We start from the raw sequence: 25,651 nt of genomic DNA, 5'->3' as shown, positions 1-25,651 counted from the left end.
AGTACACTGTGGGATAAATGAGATGGGGTAGTATGGTCAAAAGTGTATTATAATGAGTAAAATGTGTACTGCGTAAATCAACACCCAAAAAATACATGACATATTAGGAAAAATTATAACTTACCACCATGTATTTTCCCTATTTTACAACTTACCACCATGTATTTTGATTTTTACAACTTACCACCGCCTTTCACCGTATATATTCGAATTCCCACCGTATTTTATTTTTGACCTTCATTTTTCTTAATCCCCGACTTATTTAAGTGAATTAACCTATAAATGACCAAAGTACCCTTATCTTAACTCTACCATAACACCAACTACATATCTAGACCAAAGACAAACAGAGTTAAAACCCCCCAAAAGAATCAAAATCAAGCAAAATATCAAATTGAATTATCTTTTAATTTGATTGAAGGAATGAAAATCTGACAATTAAACATCAAACATTTCACTTAAACTCCACCATCTTCTTTGATTTCTTTCTCCCTCACACACTCATCGCCACCACCACCACCAAAACGTCTCTCACCACCGCCACTTCACCACTCGCCCCACAATCTCATCGCCAACGCCATCTCAGTGTCCTCTAACTCAACCACAACCAAAATTAAAGAAGCTCGCAAGTGAAACCGCTGTGACCGAGAAAACAACCTTGAGCAAAAATTTGCCACCACCATCACTCCTACCTACGAAATCCCCTTCTCCACCCACGAAAAACCTAGATCTAAAGTTTTTTGACCGTGGAGGAGAAGGTTCCATGGGTTAAGGATGATGTTCCATAAAAATCAATTGCGGTACCGTAAATGTAAACTGTATTGCGTTGGATAGAGCCGCCAAGGGTAGATGGTGGAAGGGTGGTTCGGCCGTCCTGGTGTTCTGATTCTTGGGGTGTTTCATTGTTGGGATTTCTTATTTTTATATGGATTAAAGTGTTTCATTTGATTATTTTGATTTTGATAGGGATATCTTTGATTGTTTTACTTTTGATTTTGATTGGATTTTGATTTTGATTTGGGTTTATTTGATTGTTTTGGTTTTGTATTTGATTTTGATTTTGATTTGGAGACTCAAAAGTAAGTTTGGGGAGGATAATTATAGGGGTATTATGGTCATTAAAAAGGTTATTCGCTTAAAAAAGTCGGGAATTAGGAAAAATGAAGGTCGGGAATGAAATACGGTGGAAATTTGGATATATACGATAAAAAGCGGTGGTAAGTTGTAAAAATCAAAATACATAGTGGTAAGTTGTAAAATACGGAAAATACATGGTAGTAAGTTGTAATTTTTCCGACATATTATTATAAACCGTCTCAAATTCAACCCGATCAAACTTTACAATAACCATAACCACTCTTCTATAACCAAAAATCAAATCGCAAAAATATCGTGAACTCATGACAAATTGGCATAATCACATTCCTAAAGTCCGTAATTAGAAGGATCTAGAACACAAAAAAATCACCCTCCCCCATCTGTATCAAATAGAAAGATCTAGAAACCCTAATAAAATACACTTCCCCCCCTTTTCCCTTTTTCCCTTTCATTTTCCAATACTATATAAACCCTCCCTCACCATCACCACCCTCGCATCATATACACGTTCAACTGCAACCACTTTCTCTTTCATCACTCTCCAAAAAAGCTTCATTCAACAACAACAATGGCGGAACAAGAAACCTTCGCATTTCAAGCTGAGATTAATCAGCTTCTCAGTCTTATTATCAACACTTTTTACTCTAACAAGGAGATTTTTCTTCGTGAACTCATCAGTAATTCTTCCGATGTATGTTCATTTCGCCGATTTTTTGATTTATTTTGTTGAATTTGCAGTATTTTAAATCTTGTTTTGTTTAATTTAGACTTAAATTGATTCCTAGAAGTTACATTTTCACGCGTTTTCCCTTCGCGTGCTTATAATCCTTCCGACGTATCTTCATTTCGCCGATTTTCGTATTTGTTTTGTGGAATTTGAAGCGTTCTTGTTTTGTGTGATTTACGTTTAAATTTCGATTAATATTAGTTAAATCGATTTATTAATTCGCGATTAGGTTATAATTTGTGTAGAATTCGTTCATCTGTCTGTGATTATTTGCTAATTATGAACTGTTTTTTAATGAGTTTACTGTAAGTATATTTCGATGATTTGTGCTATAATTGCTGATGATTGTTAGTACTCTCTCTGTACCGTTCGAGTAATATTAGTTTATCGGTTTTGTTAATCTGCGATTAGGTCGTAATTTGTGTAGAATTCGTTCATCTGTCTGTGATTATTCGCTAATTACGAAGTATTTTTTATGAGTTCACTGTCAAGTATATTTCGATAATTTGAGCTATAATTGTTGATAATTGTTAATACTCTCTCTGTTCTGTAGTATGATTATTTCGCTAATTGTGATAATTTTGATTAACAAAGTATTTATTGACGATTTAGGAGTTATGAGTGTTGATGACCGTTCGTTTTCCTTCTGTTTTATTGAATTGTACCGTTTCTTTGATGATTTAGGAGTTAAAAGTGTTGATGACCTTTGTATTCCCTCAGTTTTATTGAATTGTATACGTTTTCCAAAATATGTCTCATTTGACAAATGATTACTGATTCAATGAAACAGAGAAGTACGAGTATATTTTCTCACTTGCTGTTTTATTGATATTTTGCGAATCAGCATTTATGTCCAATTACTGATTTAATGAAACAGAGGAATACGAGTATATTTTCTCACCTGTTGTTTTGTTGATCTAGAGTTCTTCGTATGTTGGATTCAGTTTTGTAAATTTCGCGAATCAGCATTTATGTCCAATTGATTTTTTTTACATTATCACAAATTGAAACTCAACTTACTTAACCTTGTGAATTTTTTCGTGTTCTGTTCGCTAACTTAATATTTCTTTGAATCCTTTTTTTTAGAACGCCTATGTAATTAGGCTGATCAGTCGTCATGTGTGTCGAGTTTATTCTACTCTGATTTCTAGTCGAATGGTTATACTGAACGAATGGCTATACTGAATGTATGTTAATCGGACTTTTGTAGGCCTTGGACAAAATCCGCTTTGAGAGTTTGACTGACAAAAGCAAGCTCGATGCTCAACCTGAGTTGTTCATCCACATTATCCCTGACAAGGCCAACAACACCCTGACTATCATTGACAGCGGTATTGGAATGACCAAGGCTGGTAAGCAGTCCTCTTCAATAATATTTTTGTCTGATGTTATTACCAAATTTGTTTCCATAATATTTTTGTTTAAAACGTTGCTGTATTGTACCCTTTCTGTGGTTCAAATGCTGTCTTATACCTTTCGTTGTCTTCTCCGAGTTAAATTCGTGGGAGTGTTTGTAAATTTGACTGAGAGATGCGTGATTACTTTTATGGAATGAACATGGCTGGTAGGCAAACTAGTAAATAAATTTCCGTCTATTCGCTTTTCAGCTGTTACCGCACCTGCTTCTGTAATGCTGGTGTTTAAAACATTAACTGATATTCTAAGAGAGTATGTTAAATCTTTCGTTATTCTCACTTTATTATATTTTGAGGAACATTACTGTAATTTAAGCTTAATAATGGTGAATATGTTTGTTGAGAAGAATGAATATGTAATCAACTAAAACCACTCTGTTTAAGTACACTAAATCATGGGAGAGATTTCTCAGTCTCTTACTAGACCACTCTTTTGTACCCCTTTATATGTTATTCGTGACCTTTTTATTGTTGATCGTCTCTTTAATTTTATACCTATTTACTTATCATACCCATTTTTATCAGCAGTCATACTCATATAGTACCATTTTTTCTTTAATTTGTAAAATATCTTTACTTCTTGAGAGACCCTTTTTCAAGGGACTTATTTAAGTATGCAGTATGCTGTTCTAAACGTTATATTGGGGATACTGAGTGTCTTTCTCTATGTTTGGTTTTTCAGATTTGGTGAACAACCTTGGTACCATTGCCAGATCCGGAACAAAAGAATTCATGGAAGCCTTGGCTGCTGGTGCTGATGTCAGCATGATCGGTCAATTCGGAGTTGGTTTTTACTCTGCATACCTTGTTGCTGAGAAGGTCATTGTCACTACAAAGCACAACGACGATGAGCAATACGTGTGGGAGTCCCAAGCTGGTGGGTCTTTCACAGTAACTAGGGACACAACCGGTGAGCCTCTTGGCAGGGGCACCAAGATCACACTCCACCTCAAGGAGGACCAACTCGAGTACCTCGAGGAGCGACGTTTAAAGGATTTGGTTAAGAAGCACTCTGAGTTCATCAGCTACCCAATTTCTCTATGGGTTGAGAAAACAATTGAGAAGGAGATTTCTGATGATGAAGATGAGGAGGACAAGAAAGACGAGGAGGGTAAGGTTGAGGACGTTGACGAGGAGAAAGAGAAGGAAGAGAAAAAGAAGAAAAAGATTAAGGAGGTGTCTCATGAATGGAACTTGATTAACAAACAGAAACCGATTTGGATGAGGAAGCCTGAGGAGATCACTAAGGAAGAGTATGCCGCGTTCTACAAGAGCTTGACCAACGACTGGGAAGAGCATTTGGCTGTTAAGCATTTCTCAGTCGAGGGTCAGCTCGAGTTCAAGGCTGTCCTCTTTGTCCCCAAGAGAGCACCCTTTGATCTCTTTGACACAAAGAAAAAACCAAACAACATCAAGCTTTACGTCCGCCGTGTCTTTATTATGGATAATTGCGAGGAGTTGATTCCGGAGTACTTGAGCTTTGTCAAGGGTATTGTTGATTCCGAGGACCTTCCTCTGAACATCTCAAGGGAGATGTTGCAGCAGAACAAGATCTTGAAGGTTATCCGAAAGAACCTTGTCAAGAAGTGTTTAGAGCTATTTTACGAGATTGCTGAGAACAAGGAAGACTACAATAAGTTCTATGAAGCTTTCTCTAAGAATTTGAAGCTCGGTATTCACGAAGACTCTCAGAACCGGAACAAGATTGCTGAATTGCTTAGGTATCACTCTACCAAGAGCGGCGATGAGATGACCAGTCTTAAGGATTACGTTACCCGAATGAAGGAGGGCCAAAACGACATTTACTACATTACTGGTGAGAGCAAGAAGGCTGTCGAGAACTCTCCTTTCCTTGAGAAGCTGAAGAAGAAGGGTTACGAGGTCATTTACATGGTTGACGCCATTGATGAGTATGCTATTGGTCAGCTCAAGGAATTCGAGGGCAAGAAGCTTGTTTCTGCCACTAAGGAGGGTCTTAAACTCGAAGAAAGCGAGGATGAGAAAAAGAAACAGGAAGAACTCAAGGAAAAGTTCGAGGGTCTTTGCAAGGTGATCAAGGATGTTTTAGGCGACAAGGTTGAGAAGGTTGTCGTCTCAGACCGTGTCGTCGACTCTCCCTGCTGTCTGGTAACTGCTGAGTACGGATGGTCTGCCAACATGGAAAGGATCATGAAAGCACAAGCTTTAAGAGACTCGAGCATGGCTGGTTACATGTCTTCGAAGAAGACCATGGAGATCAACCCTGAGAATTCAATCATGGAGGAGTTACGAAAGCGAGCTGATGCTGACAAGAATGATAAGTCTGTTAAGGACCTAGTGTTGCTCTTGTTCGAGACTGCTCTTCTGACTTCCGGGTTCAGTCTTGATGAGCCGAACACTTTCGGTAACAGGATTCACAGGATGCTGAAGCTTGGTCTGAGCATTGATGAAGATGGTGCTGATGAAGATGTTGAGATGCCAGCACTCGAGGAAGCTGATGCTGAAGAGTCGAAGATGGAGGAAGTCGATTAAGCTCTGGTTTAATCTCGTTGGTCCTGGTGAATATTATTAATATGACAATAATAATACTAATAGATAGTAGTATTCGTTAGTAGGATTGGCCTGTTTGCTGAGAAACTTGAAGTACTGTGCTCTGTTTAGAGCGGTGGTTTTTTTGACTGATGATGCGATGCTTTTCCGTTTATCTTGCTTAATCTTTGAAAGGCAGTTCTGTGGTTAAATCTTCGTCTTTCTTTGTTTTTGTTTTTTTGGAGATTAGCCGTGGCTGTGTTGGTTTTTAGTTGATTTTGTCGCGAAAGATTCATCATTAAGGGAGTTTGAATAAAATCCTAGGACAGGTGTGTTGCTCTAGCAGCAATTTTTGTTCTCAGGTTCTGAAAGTGAGAGTACCTGAGTTGAGGCCATACTGTCACAGGTTGCACTAGCTTCCTCGTTATTGCGCTAGCAGGAGGCAGTTGGCCAGTTAGTAGTTCTCACTCACTTGCAACTTATTGGTTCTCTCAGTTTTACGCTTGTTATGTCATTTTATCTCATCTCATTTGTGAATGCTTGTTTGAGAGTCGAGACACATAAGTGGAACGTTGAAGCATGAGTTTAACGACGGTTTAAACTGATCGAAGATTTGGAAGACATCGATTTGGCATTTCAAACATGCCATTTCTCACTGTCGTTTGATCTTGAAGTTTTCAGCGTAAAAAAGTAAAAAAGTTTTGATGATTTTATTATTGGTTTTTCTAACCTATGCCCACTTGGCATAGGATAAGAAACCCAAAAAGGAAAATAATAAATGATATTTTTATGGGAAATTGTAATATCAATTGCTTTTACTTTTATTTATAATAAAATACATTTATTTCTTTCTGTTTTTGGTTTCTTATCCTATGCCTAGTGGGCATAGGTTAGAAAAACCCTTTTATTATATAACGAGATCTCGTAAGTTATAACATATTTGGAAGAAAAGAGGCCACGACAATGATTAAAGCAACACCCGGTTTTGGAGCAGCTCGAAATTTGAGGTCCAACGCTAAGTCATGCAACAATCGGTTAATATGATAACTTGGGTGAGTCTTGAATATTTTTGTCTAGGAAGTTGTGTCCTAAAACTGATTTTATCAAGAGTTAGCTTAAGACACTTCCAAGTTGTCATAATTGGTGCGGTTTCAAAGGAGCTAGTATAATGTCGCTTTTAACCTTCCCCTTTTGATCAAGCACTCTAAAGGGTCTCTTGGCAGCCCTTGGGCCTTATACTCAGTTTCTTCGGTCCTTTTTGCTGCTATCAAGCAAACAAAGGAGGGTTGTCCTACTAGTTTACTTTATGCTTCGTTTCCAACTTTGTTTCAGACTTGTGTAAGGCTTTAGAGCCGTTTATTTGCTTCATTTTGCAGGCCATTTGTGGCCCTTAGATGTGTGTATGATGGATGGACAAGATTGTATTGCTTGGCCTATATAAACCAAACAAACCTACTGAGAAAATCAGATTTGATGAATGAAATATAAACATGAGTTTGAAAACTGAGGTTTCTACTTAATTCTTCTTACTTAGTGCGGAAAACCCTCCATTTGCTTAGTGCTTTGAGGCGGAATTTAGTCCTAGCTTCGTGATCTTGGACGAGATTCCTAGCTTACGCTTGCTTCGTGATCTCGTCTAAGTCATATCCTTGTTTAATTCCTTGTTTTCGTGTCCATTTCACTCACAATTCCAACCTGATTTCAAGTCCAATAATGTCCAAAAATCGAGTCCTTTGAGTTTTAGTCCAATATTGGTTTTGAGTGGAGGAGAGTACTCATTACTCCCGGAGTCACGGGGATTGTGAGTTGGTCTTAGGTCAGTTTTACGATTGAATCCATCTTGAATAAGAATACTTTGGGAACCCGAGAGCAGAATTCTGATTGCTGAGTCGATATATGAATCAAGTTAATAACTTGATACTTGAGCGCCTTCTAGGGGTGAGCAAAACCGTGTACCCGATACGGTTTTGAAAACCGTATCGGGTATACGGTTTTAAAAATCGCAAAAATCACTATACGGATCCGATACGGTTTAACAGTATAAATGGTTTTCGGGTACCCGGAAAAACCGTGTATACGGAATCCGTATATACGGATACGGTTTGGTGACAAATGCCCAATTAAACATTGTAATTTTCAAGAGCTAATAATTACCTCTAACGTGACCACCTCTTATAAAAGGCTGGTTTTTCTTTATTGAGATAAGTTGGTAAAAAAAATCATAAAAAACATTAAAAGAGTGGAGTTGAACGAGGAACTTCGTTTTTGCCCAGCCCGGATACAGTACGGTTTTTATAAAACCGTATCGTATATATGGATTTTCGTATCGTATATACGAAAATCCGTATAACTCAAACCGTATACCGTATCGTATCCATATTATAAAACCGTATCGTATATTATTGCTCACCCCTAGCCTTCACGATAGGGTGTTTAACCTTGTCATGAACTAACGTAACAGCGAACCTTTTGGTCATCAGTGGTCTATTATTGAAACTTTCAGGTATGGGTAATAACAACTATATCCCCAGCGCCTGACGGACATCTTATATGTAGATACTGTGCAGTTGTGCACATATCAACAAGTCGAGCAGTATGGGGTTTTCATGTACCCGAACTTAATCTAGATGTTAACGGAGTTCAAAAATCTGTAGTTAATGAAAGGAAGGCGAAAGAGATAATTGCATTATTAGAAGCAAATAACAGACGGTATTTGAAAGCCTTGTTCTGAACCTCTGTACAAAAGAGCTCCATAAACATAGAAAACCATGATGAATATATGTCCGCTAGAATCAAAATTGATCAATAAATGAACAGATAGAAGGACCCGAGAAGGCGAGGACAAAACTCAAGTGTCGTCGACTTGAGAATGGAACACAAAGCTTGGAAATGTAATTGTAATTTCCCTGTCAAGATCAGAAAGGAAGACGAATATCAGAAACGTAGTTGCTCGCTCTTTCATGGACAAGAATTACTCTTTGGTGGACTTTTTGTCATTAGTTTTCCATACCTTACACTTCCCCAAAACCAAAATAAACAAACTCTCTCCAATTGTTTTCTTCACTAAATTAATCAAATTCGTCAAATCACATCAAGTAATAATTCTAATTCATTAACAGTCATATCAAATTAGGGAGATTAGATAAATTTAGAATAATGAAATTAGGGTTTAAAGAAATTATTGTCAATGTTTGATTATCACAGGAATACTTGATAGAATGTTTTTGGACGTCAGATTGTCGTGAATCATTGGTTTGTGTAATCCAAACGTGAAGACGAAATTACATTGTAGTACAAATTTTCTCACGAGTTTCTAAAATCCCTTTTTGATTTATGCAGAAATCGTTAAAGATATTCATGCTAATACTATTCAAAATTTGTATGATAACAATCATTAGCCTCCAATTATTGGCAAATTATTGCAGTCACTTTTCTTTTGCTGGCACATGCAAACACGATTTGGATTGGCTTATAAATTGAGTATTAACGTGTTAACTTGTTCTGGTTTCTCCAGTTTTCCCAGATTTTTGGCATAATACGGGATATGGGGTTCGACTGATGCATGTTTGTCCGGTGCAAGAGTGGTCTGGGACCAGTCATGAAGGATGGTTCGGTAGTATCGTCGGTGCAGGGGTCCGGTGGTGTCGTCGGTGTGGGGATGGGAGCCGAGGTGGGGAGGCTGGTGGTTTGTTGGACGGAGTTGGGAGGATTTATTGATTATAATGAAGAATGAGGTTGTAAAAATAATAAGGGTATAATGGTCATTCATGTCCATAATTGAGTAAATCATGTCCATGAAAGAGCATGACCCACTAATCGAGCATTTATGCATTTTTCCGAGTTCTTAATAATCGGTCAAGAATTTAAAACGGGTGATGGAAAAAGCACTTACTGCAGGTATTGAAGAGTCATGTTCTTTAAAAGCGATGGATGTCGGTAAACAAGGGTTCTCCATTCTTCCTTGTCGATTTTACCATCTTGTTTAGTATCCGTTTCAGCAAAGGTCTGCAGCAAATGACAAGGATAAGATAATTGCACACGATGATTCAATACTCATTTTTTCCGTAAGAACATTGCAGTGTAAACTTTTTCAAGTTTTATCAACTCATCAGCAGTATTCGAGCAACAAAAGTCTTAGACTAGAAAAGCACTTGTCTATTTAGACAACTACAAATTCAGAGATCTATGGTCGTAGATGTTCAGTAATCCTGGAATTCCGTAAAAAGAATAGTCTCGTTCTCAACACAATCAACAACGAAGACATGGTACGTTAGTCCCAAAATGATTTGGCGTCAGCTAGCATGTTAGATAGTACGGAATGGTCAATGTGAGGCAGGGAAACAAATGGAAACGTGGAGTTCCGGGAAGAAAACGGTAGTAAAACTAAATCGAAATAGGTGAAAAAAAAAAAAGTGCAATGGGAGAAAACGGTACAGACTTGAAACCTGAGGAAACCTAACCTGATGGATGAGAGCTAAGCAGACATTTATATGGGAAAAATTAACGTGTAGAACAATCAACACGGACCAGAACAATAAACATGGAGAAAGATAACAAACAAATATGCAACGAAAGGTGATTTTATTTTGGGCACATAAGCAGAAGTAAAAAGACCAAAATAACTTTAAAAAGTCGCACCAAAATGAAAGCAATAAACAGAAATTAAAATTCACTGAAGGGAGAAACATTGGTTTATGCAAGCACCTTTGTGATGATTTCTTCAATGACGTGATCTGCGAGGTTCATACCAGTTTCAGCTAGTGTGGCTACTACCATTTGCTTCACCTGCACAAAAACATCAATAAAAAAATTCCGTCAAGTAATAATGATAATACTTCAGTTTTCATATTTCACATGCTCAAACTGACAACGGAAATCCGCAAGGGAGAGATTGGTTTCTATTAAAGAAGGGTTAAGTAAGGTTACACAAAAGCATTAGGCACTTTGCCAATACTTGTGTACTCACATTACAAGACGCCCGACCCCCTGTTTTTATATATTGAAGGTTGGCATAATTTCCTTCTTTTTATCCCTTGATTCCTCAGTTGATAACTTGATATATGAAAGGGGCGGAGGAGAGAAGAAGGAAGCCTCGATGTTTTTCTTTCAAATCTTTCCTATGTTCGAAGAGTTTTAATTTGAGCAGCTCAATGACTGAAAAATCTCGTGTGTCTGAATTCTACGAGGAGTTCACTAATTAACATAGCAAGTTAGCAACTTAGAGCAGCTCAATGAATAAAAAATCTTGAATGACTAATCGTATACCAAGCTGATGAAAGTTTACTAGTCACTAAATGAAGGAACACAATCGTATGTCCACAGTAATTCAGCAGTAACACATGAAGATTTCAATGGAAAATTGGAAACCGCAAACCGGTTTTCTCTCAATAGAGCCTTGCTGCTTGAGATTATACAAATGAAACTAACCTGTTCCCTCTCAATGAAACCTTGCTGCTTAAGATCATACAGCTTGAAAGAGACTGCAAGTGGAAGAAGGCACACAATAAGTCATCGCAATCGGGAAGTCGCACAAGGAAAAAAATAACACTCTCCCCCAAACTTTTATCCTTATTTTAACTTTGCTGGTAAGGAAACTTTAGTCGTGACAATCAATTTCTCCATGTATGCTGTATGCATAGATATATATGGTAAAGTTTATTACATTTGATTTATTAAAAATAACTACGTATACGTGAAGGAAAAATGATTTTAAGTCAGCATACATGAAGAAAAAATTGTCAATTTTTTGAGTCAGAACACATGAAGGAGACGTAGCACCATACAGTCAATTTTTTGTTCAATGGGAGCTTGCGGATGGAAAACAGAAAGTCCACGAGCAAACTCTTCAAAACCTAGAACTCCATTATGCTTTGTGTCAAACAAGTCAAAGACCTGCAACAAAAGAGAAGAAAAAATTCGAAGTCATACAAACGAAACAAATTACAAAGTCTAGTGCAGCTGAAATTATGAGGACTTACCCTGTCGGCAAATAAACTCTCCCTTCTGTTCGTCCTAAATAGGGCCAACTGAAACTCTTCCTGAGAAAGAGAAAAATAATAAACTAAGATAAAACGCTGCAGTACATTTATGTAACAAGCTTAATGAGACTCCGTAATGAGTAAATACCCTTCCAACACCAAGCTAGTTAGCATAACTTACATTCTGAATTAATATATCCCATGAAAAACGTCAATTTACAAAATAGTTTCAGAAATTACTTCTTTTCTTCTATATTTCTTGTTTTACTCCTGATCTCAGCTTATTTTGGACACGACTCCAGAGAAAGGTTACAGGAAGTGATATATCGCTAAAGGAAGCACGATTTTACATTACTCACCTACAGCTAATTTCTACGCAGTTAAAACAATCTAATAGGCAAATATGCTTGCGAGCATATTGTGCAACTAAACAACAAGCAAGAACCATAGTATATAATCCAGTAAAACAATCAAGGTTTCATATAAAAACGTTCACTAACCTTCTGGATGAGACCATCATCAATCACCGCACTGCTTATTCTTTTGAATAGCTCATAAAGTGCCTCAATTTCGCTCACACTAACTGCATCACAAAACCAAAAAGATAGACAAATTAAATCAGATCACAACTCAGCAGGTTCCCAAAGTTTCTGAAATCCTTATTGTATATGCAAGTTGCTGTTAATTTTATATATGGTTTCCCCGTATATTTGTGAAGGAAAAGGACCACATGGTATGAATATCTACAAAAATCAATCAATTATGGAGTAGTTAAGTTGGAACTTTTAATCAACCACAGAACAATCATATCTGTTCTTAACTCACTATTAGGACTATAATATAAACCGATCAAAGAGCTATGTGAGGTGGCAGTTCTAGTCCTTACGTAGCCTCAGATAAGCCAACTCCGTGTGAACCCTAATTTGAAAATCCAAATTCTATTTGAACCATTTCACTAGTTTTAAATTTACTAACATTAACAAAAAAAAAAAAAAAAATACTCAAAGCTAACCAGCACTTTTAATCAACCCAGCGAAATCTCCAACGCTTATTAGTTATTACTAGGAGTAGGAATGTAATAGATAAAGTAATAAAAAACTACTTACAGACAGTCTCCCTTGCAAGACGCTCAGGATCTTCAAGGCCTCGTGGTGCCTTAGAAATTTCCAAGTCGCAGCATTGTACAAGGGAAAGAAATAAATGCTGAATTCCGTCTATGCACTGCACCATGATATATCCCACAGATCAGAAATCCCCATACCTGTTTAAAATTTAGGCAAAACCGAACCATTTTAGTATGTAGGCCAAGCATGTATCAACAGTCTTCAGACAAAAAAAGTCAAGTCATGTTAGGCTAGATAGTGTGACAAACCTGTTAACCATTTCCTAAATATGTGGGGGGTTTTCAGTGGTTTATACGATGCACGATAAAGTGCCCAGCCTTATCTGTTTCAGACATCAACAAAATATTATCAACTCCTTCATCGACCATGTCGACTAATAAGCAACAAGGTGCTTCAACTGATGCAACTTAACATTTTTTACAACTTCAAGGGTATTAAAGAAAAACCATATCAGGAAGATAATCATCAATAAGGATGGACAAAAAAAATCTCCAACTGGGTAAAACCCTGAAGGTAATAGTCATGGTATTAAATCTGGGTGGCAACACAAAATCATGACAAGTTACGAAGGTTTCTGAGTCTGCAGTGGCTGCACTTCAAGGCATTATCAGACCTATTAATGGTGCAATGTCCGAAATCAAGTAGCGACAACCGATCCCCAGAAAAGACTCAAACATGAACTGATAATTGCTACCATGGCATACACAAGACATAATACTGACATTTGAAACTTTTCATGTAAGCAGCAAACTTCTTTATAATTTAAAACAGTCCCAGCATCCATTTCCTGTCATAATCACTCCGTAACTTTCACAAGACCCCTCACTCTTACCAATAATAAAAAAAAGTTACACTCATTGAATTTCAATGAGGCATTGAATTCTAAACCTACATGAGCTTCTTGAATACTCGATATTTGGCACGTTCTAAAACAAACTCTCACTCCAACCTCACCGTTCTGCAATATCCACCAGAATTCATATTCTAACCCAAACAAATGCAGACAAACATCACCACATTCCTCGATCAAAGCATTGCATAATTTGTGTGTCGCCAGTCCTACCCTATAAACAACTACCCCCCCCGTCACCCAAACGCCCGCCCATCTGAGTCATTACTCAAACCAACAACTAATCTCCAAAAGAAAAATCTAGAATTAAACATGAAAAAATCCCTCGTGTTATTCAATTGATAGGGATGTCCGTATTCAACAGTTCAATCCCAACATTACCTAATAGTATAATCCAAGAACCACAACCCCTATTCAGCCTGACAATTTTAACACTTTGTCTCAATTAAACCGCAATTTGAGGGAGCCATTGAAGCACTAGGGTAATGTTGTTGTTGTGGTCGTCTCAATCAAAACATGAATCATGAATCATGAACCACACACAACATTCATACACCAATCAAAAATCTAACAAAAACCCACTTCCAAAACAACAAAATCACACAAAAATCAAACAACAATACACAAATCTAACCTCATAAATCACCAAACACCCAAAATTCCTATATGATTAATTAGGCATACTAACTATCAAAGATCCAATTTTGATTGATAACACAAATACCCACTTGCACAACTGATCAACACAAATAAACAACTCCAAAAATAACACAAAACACAAAAACACCCTAAAATTCAGAAAAGATCGAAACTTTATAACAAATTGATCTGAAAACTATCCCAAAAATTGATCAATTAATACATAATTAACACAAAATTAAAAAAAAAAAAAAAAAAAAAGGTAACAATTATTATTATAAATTATTAAAAAGATGGCTTGCCTTTGGAAGAACACAAAGATGTAGGAGAAAGAAAGAGGGCAAAAAGGAAGAAGCTGAAAGATGAAGAGACAGCTAGGTAGAGTGATGATGGGGAAGAGAGAGGAACAAAAAAAAGGGGTTGATTTTATTTTTTTTATTTTTTGCTTTTTTGGTAACGGATTTGTACTTGTATGGTCAAATAATAAGAATTAAAAATTAAAGAATAAGAATAAGAATAAGAATGAAATTAAAATTAATAGTGTGTATATATATGGGGTGGAATAAAAAAAGGTGTTTTGGTGTTGTGCTAATTGCTTTGATATATTGGGTTGGCATAATAATCATAGTGGGACTAACCAATGTTAGTTAGGCGCGATGTGGTAGCGTGGCGTATTTACTGACTTGGTAGGGAGGTGCATGGATCGATCCCCCACAACTGCGATTGGGAGGGGTTTAAATACCGTAATCCTTGGACACGCCCCGAAATCCGGATTAGTCGGCCCAATGTGGTTCGGATTACCGGATGGTTTAGACCAAAAAAAATAATAATCATAGTGGGACTCATGTAGGAATATTACCAATACATGATTTATTGGCATATATTTTGGGTTCTTTTATCTATCAAATAAATAAATAATAATAATAATAATAATAATAATAATAATAATAATAATAATAATAATAACAACATTAGAGTCTTAATCCCAAAATAATTTGAGGTCGGCTGACATGAATCATCCTTTAGAACCGTTAATCGGTGAACGTACACCTCAAAATGCGAAAAAATAGAAAAAAGAAAAATAAAAAACAAAAGAAAGAGCGAAACATAATACAAAATCAAGCTAAACAGAGGTTTTAAAATCGAATTCCGGATTTCTTTTATAAAAAACTTAAAATTTAAATCGAGAATAAAGATTAAAACGATTTTGAAAACCGAAGCAGAAGTTAATTAAGGATCTAGAATACCTTAAAAATAAACCAAGTAAAATATATAAGAAAGTGGTTAGTTAAGAGGTGCAATAAAGGAGAGAAGAACAATAAACTCTTTTAAAAATTAAATAAAAACACTAAATATGTCAACTAATAATAATAATAATATATTATTATTATTATTATTATTATTATTATGCGCGCAACTTTCATTAAAGGAAAAACAAAAGTTTACATGAAATTGGCAGGGAGCCGAGAAACAAGCTGGGCTTTTTTAAATCACACAAGATACCCCTAAACTTAATAAGTTATCCTACAAATACCCTAAATGCTAAAATATTATAATTTAAGATACTATATTTAGGTGTTTTTGGTTGATTACGCTTTCAAAATACATAAACCCATTAATATGAACCTTATTTACTCATCAATGTACAAATTTTATGAAAACGTGAAACCACTAAAAAACTAAAATTTGGATACTTGAGGTATTTTAGGAGCTAATCTGAAAGTTTATGAGTATATCAAATGTGTCTTAAAAATCCAAGATATATATTAAAATTTGGGAACACGGGATACACCGTAGAAAATCTCTATTATTAAACATACAAAAGAAGTTTATTTTTGTATTATGTTTTTTACACATTATTACAAAGTTATTTAACAAAATTTGTACTCGGGCTAAAACACAACACTTGAACCAATTTCTCAACACACCAAAATTATTTAACTATGGATAGAATTTGAAATAAGTAAAATGTATTTTGTGCTCGTTTGGTTCTTGCAGAAGTTGAATTTTTGTGTTAATTTGCAACTCATTGGATACTAATTCATATGTACAATTCTCATAAAATGAGAAAAACATGTTTGGTTACCTTACAGAAGTTTGTTTTTCCCATGAATTAAACTCCCGCGTTATATTTGGTTAAACAACTTTAATTCACGTGATTTTGAATGTAAATACAAATACAAGTATATACTATATTGATCTAATCTAACTAAAATCTTTTTCTAAGGGCAAATAGGTAAATTGAGTGGGGGAAATGATGGAGGAGTTTCCAATTACATTGGAGCGGCTAGGTAATCAAACTCCACATGAGTTGAAAAGTCCCTCATGTGGCAATATTTAGGATAACCAAACGTGTTGCAAAAAAATGCAAATCATGAGATTTTGAAATTAATGGTTTGAACAAATTGATGTCTTTTTCTCAATAATTTGAGTAATTTGTTGGTTTAGTATGATTTTAGGGTTATTGTGATCTAAAGATGGTGGTTTTGAGGTGATTCACTTGTGATTGGTCACGATAGCGGGGGCGAGTAAAGGATCAAGAACCGAGAGGGCACGACAGAGAGGGGTAGGGGCAAATAAGTGGTTGTCGATGGAGCTAGGTAGAATGGTGCTTTTAATGTTTTCAATATGTCTCGATAAAAGAACAAGTGGGGTTGTTCGGTGCGAGGGGGTGGTCTTGTGGAGGAGAGGTGGTTGATTCGGTGGAGGGTCAATTGAGCGAAAATATATAAAGGGGAGTTGATGGGGCTATAGGTATATTGTAGTGAATATTTTTCTTTTTCAATTTTTGATGAGAGATAGAGATGGAGATGAGAAATAAAAATGAAAGGGTTATGATATATGAATTATTTGCACCTTATTTCCCTCTTTCTTTGGCGCATTCCGGCTCATAACGAGTCGAGTTCGTGTGCTTTTCCTTGCATTTGTGCCCGATCCCCGTACTTGTCATTTTGTGTGTCCTTTTGTAGGAACCGAGTCGAGTATGAAGGAATTAGGGCAAGAAAAGGCATTCTAATGCCTTTACATGAAGAAAGGGGAGATGAAGGATTTTTGAAGAAGAAATCCTCTGCGCCGCGGCGGCCCGACCCACCGGGAGAGTATGGCTACGAGGAGAAAAAGGAAGAAACAAGTCAAGAGATGTTCTCTGCCGCGGCGCCGGCAGCCGGCCACCGGCGGGGAACACTATCCCATACTTAGTCAAATTTTCGAAGAAGTTTTTGGCCAAAGTTAAAGCAACGCTTCTAGAAGCCTGAGTGGCCGGCAGATCAACCGGCAGAGGGTACCTGACACTAAGAATTGGAAGAAAATCCCAAGAAGAGGAATTCTCTGCCGGCAGGCCGGCAGCCGGCCCACCGGCAGGGGATTACGCAACCTTCATTTTCTCAGTTTTTGAAAGAACGCGCTGCCGCGAGAGGGAGGCCGACGGCCGGCCAGGCCGACAGAGACACGCAAAGACGAGTTGGGCTTTTTCATTCTTTCCTCCCTTAATCCAATGATAGCCTATAAATACCCCTCCTTAAACCCTTTTGCACACAACCCTAGATCTGAAAAACATTCCATATTTATTGTAATATCTCCTTAATCAGGTTCTAATCTTTCAATAATTATTATTAATATTTAGCAAGAATTAGTTAGTTCTAGTAATAGTCAATTGTTTACACTTGTTTGTTGAAGTTTGTATTGGGGATTTTGAAGGGTTTTCCTTCCTATTAATCAATCAAGCTTCCATCTTTTCTTTTGTTGGTATAATTTCTCTCCTTTCTTTTACTTGTTTATCATTTGTTTACATTTTCCTTGTCTTTTGATTTTGTTACAACCTTCATTATGTCTCCTCCTTGTGTTGTTTGCTTTTCTTCTCTATTTAGCATAATTTCCCTTAACATGAGTGAGTAGATCCCTTCTAGGGTTTAGGGTGATTCTTTATGGGATTTATGGGCATGATTCTTTGAATATTTTGGTCTTTGGTGAAATTGTTTAACTTTCCTATTCATTGCACTCAAGGTGTTTGTTGATTTGCTCAAGTGAAAGCTTTTGCCTTTCTTCATTTTTTGCTTAATTCTCCCTTAGAATGAAAGTTTTTGGGAGTCTTGATGTATGTTAGGAGAGGAGGGATACTTAATGAAAATTAGTAGCCACCCTTAAGATACCCAAGACATTGGTTCTTCATCTTAGGTTAATCTCTCGCCATTGACCCTTTTTGATCTTCATGTTTGCCCCTAGACCATATTGATGACCCCGAAAGCCCTAGCTTTTAATTAACCGTATTCATTATCATCATCTTGTTTGTCTTTTGCTCTAGTGATTATAACCAAAACCTTTACTTTTAATTTTGATTAAACTTGACTCTTAATCGAACTTTGTAGCAACCCCCGCCGTCCTTGAGTTCGACCCCGACTAAATACTACGCTTTTTCGGGTTTTACAAATAGTTTTGGTATAGGAAGTAGACGACAAATTTCCTACTATCAAATGGCGCCGTTGCCGGGGATGGCGTTAGGTTATGCTTAGTTTCATTTAGAGTCTTTGCTTTAATCTTGTCTCAATTGTCATTTTGCTTTAGTAGTTGATTGTTGTTTGTAGAGTGTGTGTGATTTTTGCATTTCCCTAGTGTGTAAAAACACTAGGAGACTTACGATTTGCCAAGTGTATGCCTAGGAGGAATCATCAAGCTCTCCTATTCAACTCCGACCCCGAGAGGCTTTTTAGGACCTTGAGGACTAGGACTCTTGAAAGAGTGAGGAACAATTCCACCCAAGCAAACATTGATCAACCAAACTCACACATCCCACAAAATTTTGATACAACAACTACGGTTCAACCAAATACCACAATTGAGACTTTAGTAGAGAACCCCTTTCATAACTTCCTTAATTACAATAGTCCACCTCAAACACCACCACATCAAGAACCAAACCACCCACCACAAATGGCTCTTAGAGATCACAACCGGCCTAACCATAATGATTCATGTAATCCCATCAACTTTGGCACCTTGGCCCCAAACAACTTTGAAATGCATCCCGCCCAAGTCGGGTTAGTTGAGAAGGACTTGTTTGGAGGTCATATTGAGGAAGATGCCCATGCCCATCTCCGGAAATTTAAAAGGAAAGTTTCAATGATGAAGAAGAATGGGGTGTCCGAAGACACCTTGAGAATGATGTTGTTTCCGTTTTCATTGACGGGCAAAGCGGACCGGTGGTTGAACATTCACCCACCGGACACTTTCACTACTTGGGATGACTTGGCTCAAGCGTTTATGGCCAAGTACTACCCTTCCTCAAAGACCGCGATGCTCCGCAACGAGATCCATACGTTCCAACAAGAGGATGGGGAGTCCTTAGGTGAGGCTTGGGACCGTTATCAAGATTTGATAGCAAGTTGCCCCCACCATGGAATACCGGAATGGTACATTACTCAAACATTCTTCCAAACTCTACTACCAAGAACTAAGGAGATGGTAAATGCCTCCGCGGGGGGAGGTTTTGACCACTTGAATGATGAAGAGGGCACGACATTGATCAAAAAAATGGTAGACTCGGAGGCAAACTATGGTTCTAGAGGGAACATGCTACGAAGGAACGGGAAATTTCCTAAGGAAAATGCCTCCAACTCCGAGACAAATGCCAAGCTCGACTTGCTCACAAAGCAATTTGAGAAGTTTTCAAAGAATCAAGTGAACCAAGCCGCGACCTCATATGGGCCGCCCATGGAAGAAGTTGCTCAAGTCGCGAGTTGTGAACTTTGTGGAGGAAGTGGTCATACATATGACTTGTGTGGCAACAATTACAATGGTGCCTATGAAGAGAATGCTCAAGAGGTGAACGCTTTTCAAAGCTACAACAACAATCCTAGGCCACCAAGGCCTCCTTACAACAACCCAAACACCTACAATCCAAATACCAATTTCTACCACCCCGGGTTAAGGAACCACCCCAACTTTAGTTACAAAAGCACCAATGTTCAAAACCCCCAACATCTCCAACCACAAACCCAAACCAATCCACCCGGTTTTGCTCAACCAAGGGGAATTCTCCAAAACCCAAGAAATAATTTTGGAAATCAAAACCAATGGTCAAGCAACAATCCACCCCAAAACTATGGCAACCAACAACAAGGGCACCAAGAGTTTGGTGGAAACCAAAGCAACCAAGGGTTTTACCAAGGGAATCAAGTAAATCAAGCAAATCAAGGATTTGGGCAAGGGTATGTTCAAGGGTCTCAAGAACAAGGTCAAGGATCAAACTTCAACAACTATGGTCCGAGAGGTAACTTTCAAGTGGGGCAAAACAACAACCAAGGTCCCAATGCTAGATATGACTATGGGTTCCCTTTACCCATAGCCAACCAACCTCATCAAGAACCCCAAGGTGAGCTCTCTCAAGTGGAGCTTTTGAAGATGATTAAGAACATGCAACTTCAACATAGCCAAGAGATAGCTAATTTTGCAAAAGCTACTCAACAAGAACAAGCAAACTTGAGAGCTACATTTCTTAAGGACATGAGGGAAATGGAATCTAGGATGGCTTCTCATGCTATGGCTAACCCTCAAAGGCCGCCCGGTGGTTTGTTGGCTCAAGGACAAAGCTCCAAAGATGCCTCAAATAGCCACCATGCTCATGCGGTAGTGCTAAGGAGTGGTTTAGAGCTTGAGGACCCTTACAAAGACCTTGAGTTGGAAGTTGATGAAGATCCCAAGGGGAATGAGGTAGAAGTGGATGATGAAGAGGAAAGCTCACCCATTGAGGCTTCGGGTAAAGCTAATGAAGACAAGAAAGGAAAGAAAGCTTGTAAAGATTTGACTAGAAGAGGAATTCAAGTGGGCAAGGATGTTGATGGATATGTGGAAGACCTCCCTTATGAGGAGGAAGCTATTGAAGAAATACCTTTGCAACATTCTAAAAAGGTAACAAAAAGTTCGGCTCCTCCAAAGGTATCTTCCAATTCCCAACTTGTTTCTAAAATTCCTTACCCTTAAAGAGCCATAAAGAGTAGAGAAAACCTCAAGTATGCCAAATTTTGTGATATGCTCGAGAAACTTGAGGTTACCCTACCCTTTACGGAGGTGATAATGAACATGCCAACCTACTCAAAATTTTTAAAAGACATTTTGACAAAGAAAAGAGTCTTGGGTGACCAAGAAATAGTGGCTATGGAAGAAGCATGTAGTGCTCATATCCTTAACAAATTGCCCACTAAACTTGGTGACCCGGGAAGCTTTTCCATTCCTTGTGTAGTTGGCGGTGTTCCTATCTCTAGAGCTCTTTGTGACTTGGGAGCAAGTGTTAGTGTTATTCCTTTGAAAGTTGCAAAAAGGATTGGCATTCAAAACTTGGCTCCCACTACCATGACTCTCCAATTGGCGGATAGGTCCGTCAAGCGCCCTATGGGGGTACTTGAGGACGTGCCCGTCAAGGTTGGAAAGTTTTTGATTCCCACCGATTTTGTTGTCCTTGATATTCCGGAGGATAGCCACACTCCCATCATCCTAGGTAGGCCATTTTTGGCTACCGGAGGAGTTCTCATTGATGTGAAGAATGGGCGGCTAACCTTCCAAATTGAGGGCAACAAAATCGAATTTAACTTGCCAAATTTGATGAAAGGTCCAAGTGTAGAAAGATTGAGCACAATCGAGGTAATTGATGAAGTAGTGCACGAAGTAGCCCGTGAAGAGGCGGAGATGGAAGAGGTTTTTCAAATCTCTTTGCATGATGAGGCAATGAAAGAGGATCATGAGGTTGATGAAGAGCTATTGAAGAAAGTGGAGGGCTTTCTCCCTCCAAAGGTACAACTCAAACCCTTGCCTCCCTCACTCAAGTATGCTTTCCTTGATGAGGGAGAGGCCTACCCGGTGATCGTTAATGCCAACCTAAGTGAGTCCCAAGAAAAGAAGCTTTTGGAAATTTTGAAAACTCATAGAGGGGCACTTGGGTATAGCATTGATGACATCAAGGGCTTAAGTCCGAGTTTGTGCATGCATAGGATAGTTTTGGAAGAGGGGAGTCAACCCAAGGTTGACGGTCTTAGGAGGATTAACCCAAAGATGGCCGAGGTGGTGAAAAACGAAGTGTTGAAACTCCTAGAGGCCGGTATTATATACCAAATTACCGATAGCAAATGGGTTAGTCCGGTCCACGTGGTACCCAAAAAGGGGGGGATACAAATGGTTGAACAAGAGGATGGCACCACCCTACCCACTAGACCCGTGACCGGGTGGCGAATGTGTATTGACTACCGCAAGCTCAATGCCGCCACCCTCAAAGACCACTTCCCAATTCCCTTCATTGACCAAATGCTAGAAAGGCTCGCGGGCCATGCATATTATTGCTTCTTAGACGGTTATTCCGGGTTTTTCCAAATTCCCATCCACCCGGATGACCAAGAGAAGACGACCTTCACTTGCCCAATAGGAGTCTATGCTTACCGTAGGATGCCATTCGGGCTTTGTAATGCGCCCGGCACCTTCCAAAGGTGCATGATGGCAATATTTTCAGATTTCCTTGAAAAAAGCATGGAAGTCTTCATGGACGACTTTAGTGTCCATGGGGACTCGTTTGAGCTTGGTCTTGAGAACTTGGCTAGTGTGTTGAGACGGTGTGAGGAGCATAACCTCGTCCTTAATTGGGAAAAGTGCCATTTCATGGTGGAGGAGGGGGTTGTACTCGGTCACATCGTTTCAAGGAGGGGTATTGAGGTCGATGGGGCCAAAGTTGCGGTCATAGAGAACTTGTCACCCCCTTCCAATGTTAAGGGAGTGAGAAGTTTTCTAGGCCATGCCGGGTTTTATCGGCGTTTTATCAAGGATTTTTCAAAAATAGCAAAGCCCCTAACCTCTTTACTCCTCAAGGATTCCCCCTTTGTGTTTGATGATTCTTGTCTTGAAGCTTTCAATAGGTTGAAGAGAGCATTGGTCACGGCACCGATAATCCGATCTCCGGATTGGAATCTTCCCTTTGAGATAATGTGTGATGCTTCGGACTTCGCGGTTGGTGCGGTACTTGGGCAAGTTGTGGATAAGAAGCATCATGTGATATACTACACAAGCAAGACTCTTGATCAAACTCAATGTGGATATGCTACTACCGAAAAGGAAATGTTGGCAATTGTTCATGCCGTGGAGAAATTTCGGCAATACCTTGTTGGGTCTAAGGTGGTGGTTTACTCCGATCACACCGCCTTGAGACAATTGATGGTGAAGAAAGATGCAAAGCCCCGACTCTTGAGATGGGTTCTTCTTCTTCAAGAGTTTGATTTAGAGATTAAGGATAAAGCCGGTTCGGAAAACGTTGTAGCCGACCACTTATCTAGATTGACCGTTGAAGACCATGGGATAGAAGACAAGAGTGGACCCATAAATGAGTGGTTGCGGGATGATGGACTCATGGAAGTTACCGCCAAAACTCCTTGGTTTGCGGATCTTGCAAATTACATTGTAAGTGGTTTCTTGCCGGATGAGATGGAGTCAAGAGAAAAGCGGAAGTTGAGAAATGATGCTAGAAGATACTTTTGGAATGACCCACATTTGTTTCGCAAGTGTGGGGACGGAATGTTCCGGAGATGCGTTTCTAGAGAGGAGGGTTTAGAAATTGTTGACCGGGTTCACAATTCCGCCTACGGGGGACACTTGGCCACTTCTAGAACAATTGCCAAGATCCTCCAAGGTGGGTTTTATTGGCCCTCCATGTTCAAAGACATTCACTACTTGGTTAAATCGTGTGATGCTTGCCAAAGAGTTGGGAACATTGGGAAGAGAAGTGAGATGCCCTTGACTAACATATTAGAGTTGGGAACATTGGGAAGAGAAGTGAGATGCCCTTCATGGGACCCTTTCCCAACTCTTGTGGAAATGAATACATCTTGGTCGCGGTGGACTATGTATCCAAATGGATTGAAGCGGTTGCCTCCCCCACCAATGATAGCAAAGTTGTGATGAAACTTTTTAAGGGCACGATTTTCCCAAGATTCGGAACGCCAAGGGTAGTTATAAGTGATGGTGGATCTCATTTCCGCAAGAGTACCTTCAAGGCTCTACTTGAATCACATGGTGTGCGGCACAAAACCGCACTTGCCTACCACCCTCAAACTAGTGGGCAAGTGGAGGTTTCTAACCGCCAAATTAAAGCCATTTTGGAGAAAGTCACCAACAAGAGCCGGAAAGATTGGTCCCAAAAGCTCCCGGATGTCTTATGGGCATTGAGAACCGCCTTCAAGACACCACTTGGCACCACCCCGTATAAACTTGTGTACGGAAAAGCTTGCCATTTGCCGGTGGAGTTGGAGCATAAGGCTTGGTGGGCTCTTAAAAAAATGAATTTTGACTTTGATGCCGCCGGAGAAGTGCGGTTTCTCCAAATGAATGAGCTTGAAGAATTGAGATTGGAAGCTTATGAAAGCTCCAAAATTTACAAGGACCAAACGAAAAAATGGCATGATGGAAAAATCATGAAGAAAGAGATAAGTGTTGGGGACCTTGTTCTCCTTTTTAACTCCAAGATTAAGGTGTTTCCGGGCAAGCTCAAATCACGATGGTCCGGACCCTTTAAAGTGATGAAAGTGTTTCCTTATGGTGCTTTCGAGCTATGGAGTGAAGAAGGGGGAACTTTTAGGGTCAATGGACAAAGAATCAAGCGATACTATGACGGTGATAGCAAGGGTCCTATTGAAGTGCTCTATCTCGGGGAACCCCTCCCCGAGGAGAGGGAAAGTTGAAAATCTCAAAAGTGAATTGGTTTGGTGGTGTTCCACAAGAACCATCATTTGTACATAGCATGCATGTAGATAGAGTGTGAGATAGTTTGGATTGGACATTCTTGACAAAGTTGAATTTGGGGGTGGGACCCCTAGCCTCGCCCGAGATCCCGACACGAGCCGTCGGTTTGAAAGTTGAAAACTCGAAAAATGGGCAAGGATAGGAATTGGAAGTGTATTGTTGAGTTTGAGAGTGAAAACAAGTTGAAAACGAATAGTTGTGATTCTCTGCCGGTGGACCGGCAGCCGGTGCCCTCCACCGGCAGCGCGTTGAATTTTTTTTGTGAAAAATTGAAGGAATTAGAATCCCTGCGCCGGCAGGCAGCGGCCCCCACCGGCGGAGATCTATACTTGGTGAAAAAGACGAAATGATTGAAGGAAATGAATCCTCTCAAGAAGGCGGCAGTACCCGCCCACCGGAGAGGAATGCTTACTGAGTCAAATGTGGAGGAGTATTAGGAGAAGGACTCCCTACCGGCAGGCGAAGCGGCCCACCGGTAGAGGATCTCGTGCCTTGGTGAAAAGTTGGGAATTTGAAGAAGGAATCCCCTGCCGGTAGGCCGGCAG

At 39.0% G+C, this 25,651-nt stretch overlaps 4 protein-coding genes and 1 non-coding gene across 5 annotated transcripts; 3 read left to right on the top strand and 2 right to left on the bottom strand.

The window, feature by feature from the left end:
- The first annotated feature begins 1,564 nt into the window (after positions 1-1,564).
- Positions 1,565-5,960, top strand: LOC141637905 (heat shock cognate protein 80-like). The gene is made up of 3 exons (XM_074447309.1): positions 1,565-1,789; positions 3,036-3,177; positions 3,923-5,960. The coding sequence occupies exons 1-3, from the start codon at positions 1,667-1,669 to the stop codon at positions 5,749-5,751; spliced, it is 2,094 nt and encodes a 697-aa protein (XP_074303410.1). The 5' UTR covers positions 1,565-1,666; the 3' UTR covers positions 5,752-5,960.
- Positions 5,961-8,402: 2,442 nt separating this feature from the next.
- LOC141637904 (calcineurin B-like protein 2) lies at positions 8,403-14,797 on the bottom strand. The gene is made up of 10 exons (XM_074447308.1): positions 14,642-14,797; positions 13,099-13,172; positions 12,833-12,987; positions 12,227-12,309; positions 11,727-11,786; positions 11,532-11,640; positions 11,176-11,228; positions 10,453-10,533; positions 9,641-9,753; positions 8,403-8,654 (listed from the first exon to the last, which is right to left on the bottom strand). The coding sequence occupies exons 3-10, from the start codon at positions 12,954-12,956 to the stop codon at positions 8,597-8,599; spliced, it is 681 nt and encodes a 226-aa protein (XP_074303409.1). The 5' UTR covers positions 12,957-12,987; positions 13,099-13,172; positions 14,642-14,797; the 3' UTR covers positions 8,403-8,596.
- Positions 14,798-19,628: 4,831 nt separating this feature from the next.
- Positions 19,629-19,735, bottom strand: LOC141637955 (small nucleolar RNA R71). Its single transcript, XR_012541955.1, has one exon. It is a non-coding gene; the product is annotated as a small nucleolar RNA R71 (small nucleolar RNA).
- A 3,790-nt stretch (positions 19,736-23,525) lies between these two features.
- Positions 23,526-24,266, top strand: LOC141637948 (uncharacterized). The gene has a single exon (XM_074447367.1). The coding sequence runs from the start codon at positions 23,526-23,528 to the stop codon at positions 24,264-24,266; it is 741 nt and encodes a 246-aa protein (XP_074303468.1).
- A 422-nt stretch (positions 24,267-24,688) lies between these two features.
- LOC141637947 (uncharacterized) lies at positions 24,689-25,045 on the top strand. The gene has a single exon (XM_074447366.1). It carries the CDS (start codon positions 24,689-24,691, stop codon positions 25,043-25,045), a length of 357 nt encoding a protein of 118 aa, XP_074303467.1.
- The last annotated feature ends 606 nt before the right edge of the window (positions 25,046-25,651 follow it).

The sequence above is a fragment of the Silene latifolia genome, unplaced genomic scaffold, assembly GCF_048544455.1.
Source record: "Silene latifolia isolate original U9 population unplaced genomic scaffold, ASM4854445v1 scaffold_158, whole genome shotgun sequence".
Taxonomy (NCBI): Eukaryota; Viridiplantae; Streptophyta; class Magnoliopsida; order Caryophyllales; family Caryophyllaceae; genus Silene; species Silene latifolia.
Note: the sequence above shows the minus strand (reverse complement) of the source record. Positions and strands in the feature narration are given on the sequence as shown.

What these genes read in the sequence shown, in the direction of transcription:
- LOC141637905 (XM_074447309.1), top strand. Translation starts at nt 1,667, where the DNA reads ATGGCGGAACAAGAAACCTTCGCATTTCAAGCTGAGATTAATCAGCTT. An exon ending in TCATCAGTAATTCTTCCGAT is followed by an intron (nt 1,790 to 3,035) that starts GTATGTTCATTT and finishes GGACTTTTGTAG; the next exon opens with GCCTTGGACAAAATCCGCTT. An exon ending in TATTGGAATGACCAAGGCTG is followed by an intron (nt 3,178 to 3,922) that starts GTAAGCAGTCCT and finishes TTGGTTTTTCAG; the next exon opens with ATTTGGTGAACAACCTTGGT.
- LOC141637904 (XM_074447308.1), bottom strand. Translation starts at nt 12,956, where the DNA reads ATGGTGCAGTGCATAGACGGAATTCAGCATTTATTTCTTTCCCTTGTA. An exon ending in TCTTGCAAGGGAGACTGTCT is followed by an intron (nt 12,310 to 12,832) that starts GTAAGTAGTTTT and finishes TTTGTGATGCAG; the next exon opens with TTAGTGTGAGCGAAATTGAG. An exon ending in ATGACTCTTCAATACCTGCA is followed by an intron (nt 8,655 to 9,640) that starts GTAAGTGCTTTT and finishes TGATCTTGACAG; the next exon opens with GGAAATTACAATTACATTTC.
- LOC141637948 (XM_074447367.1), top strand. Translation starts at nt 23,526, where the DNA reads ATGGTGAAGAAAGATGCAAAGCCCCGACTCTTGAGATGGGTTCTTCTT.
- LOC141637947 (XM_074447366.1), top strand. Translation starts at nt 24,689, where the DNA reads ATGAATGAGCTTGAAGAATTGAGATTGGAAGCTTATGAAAGCTCCAAA.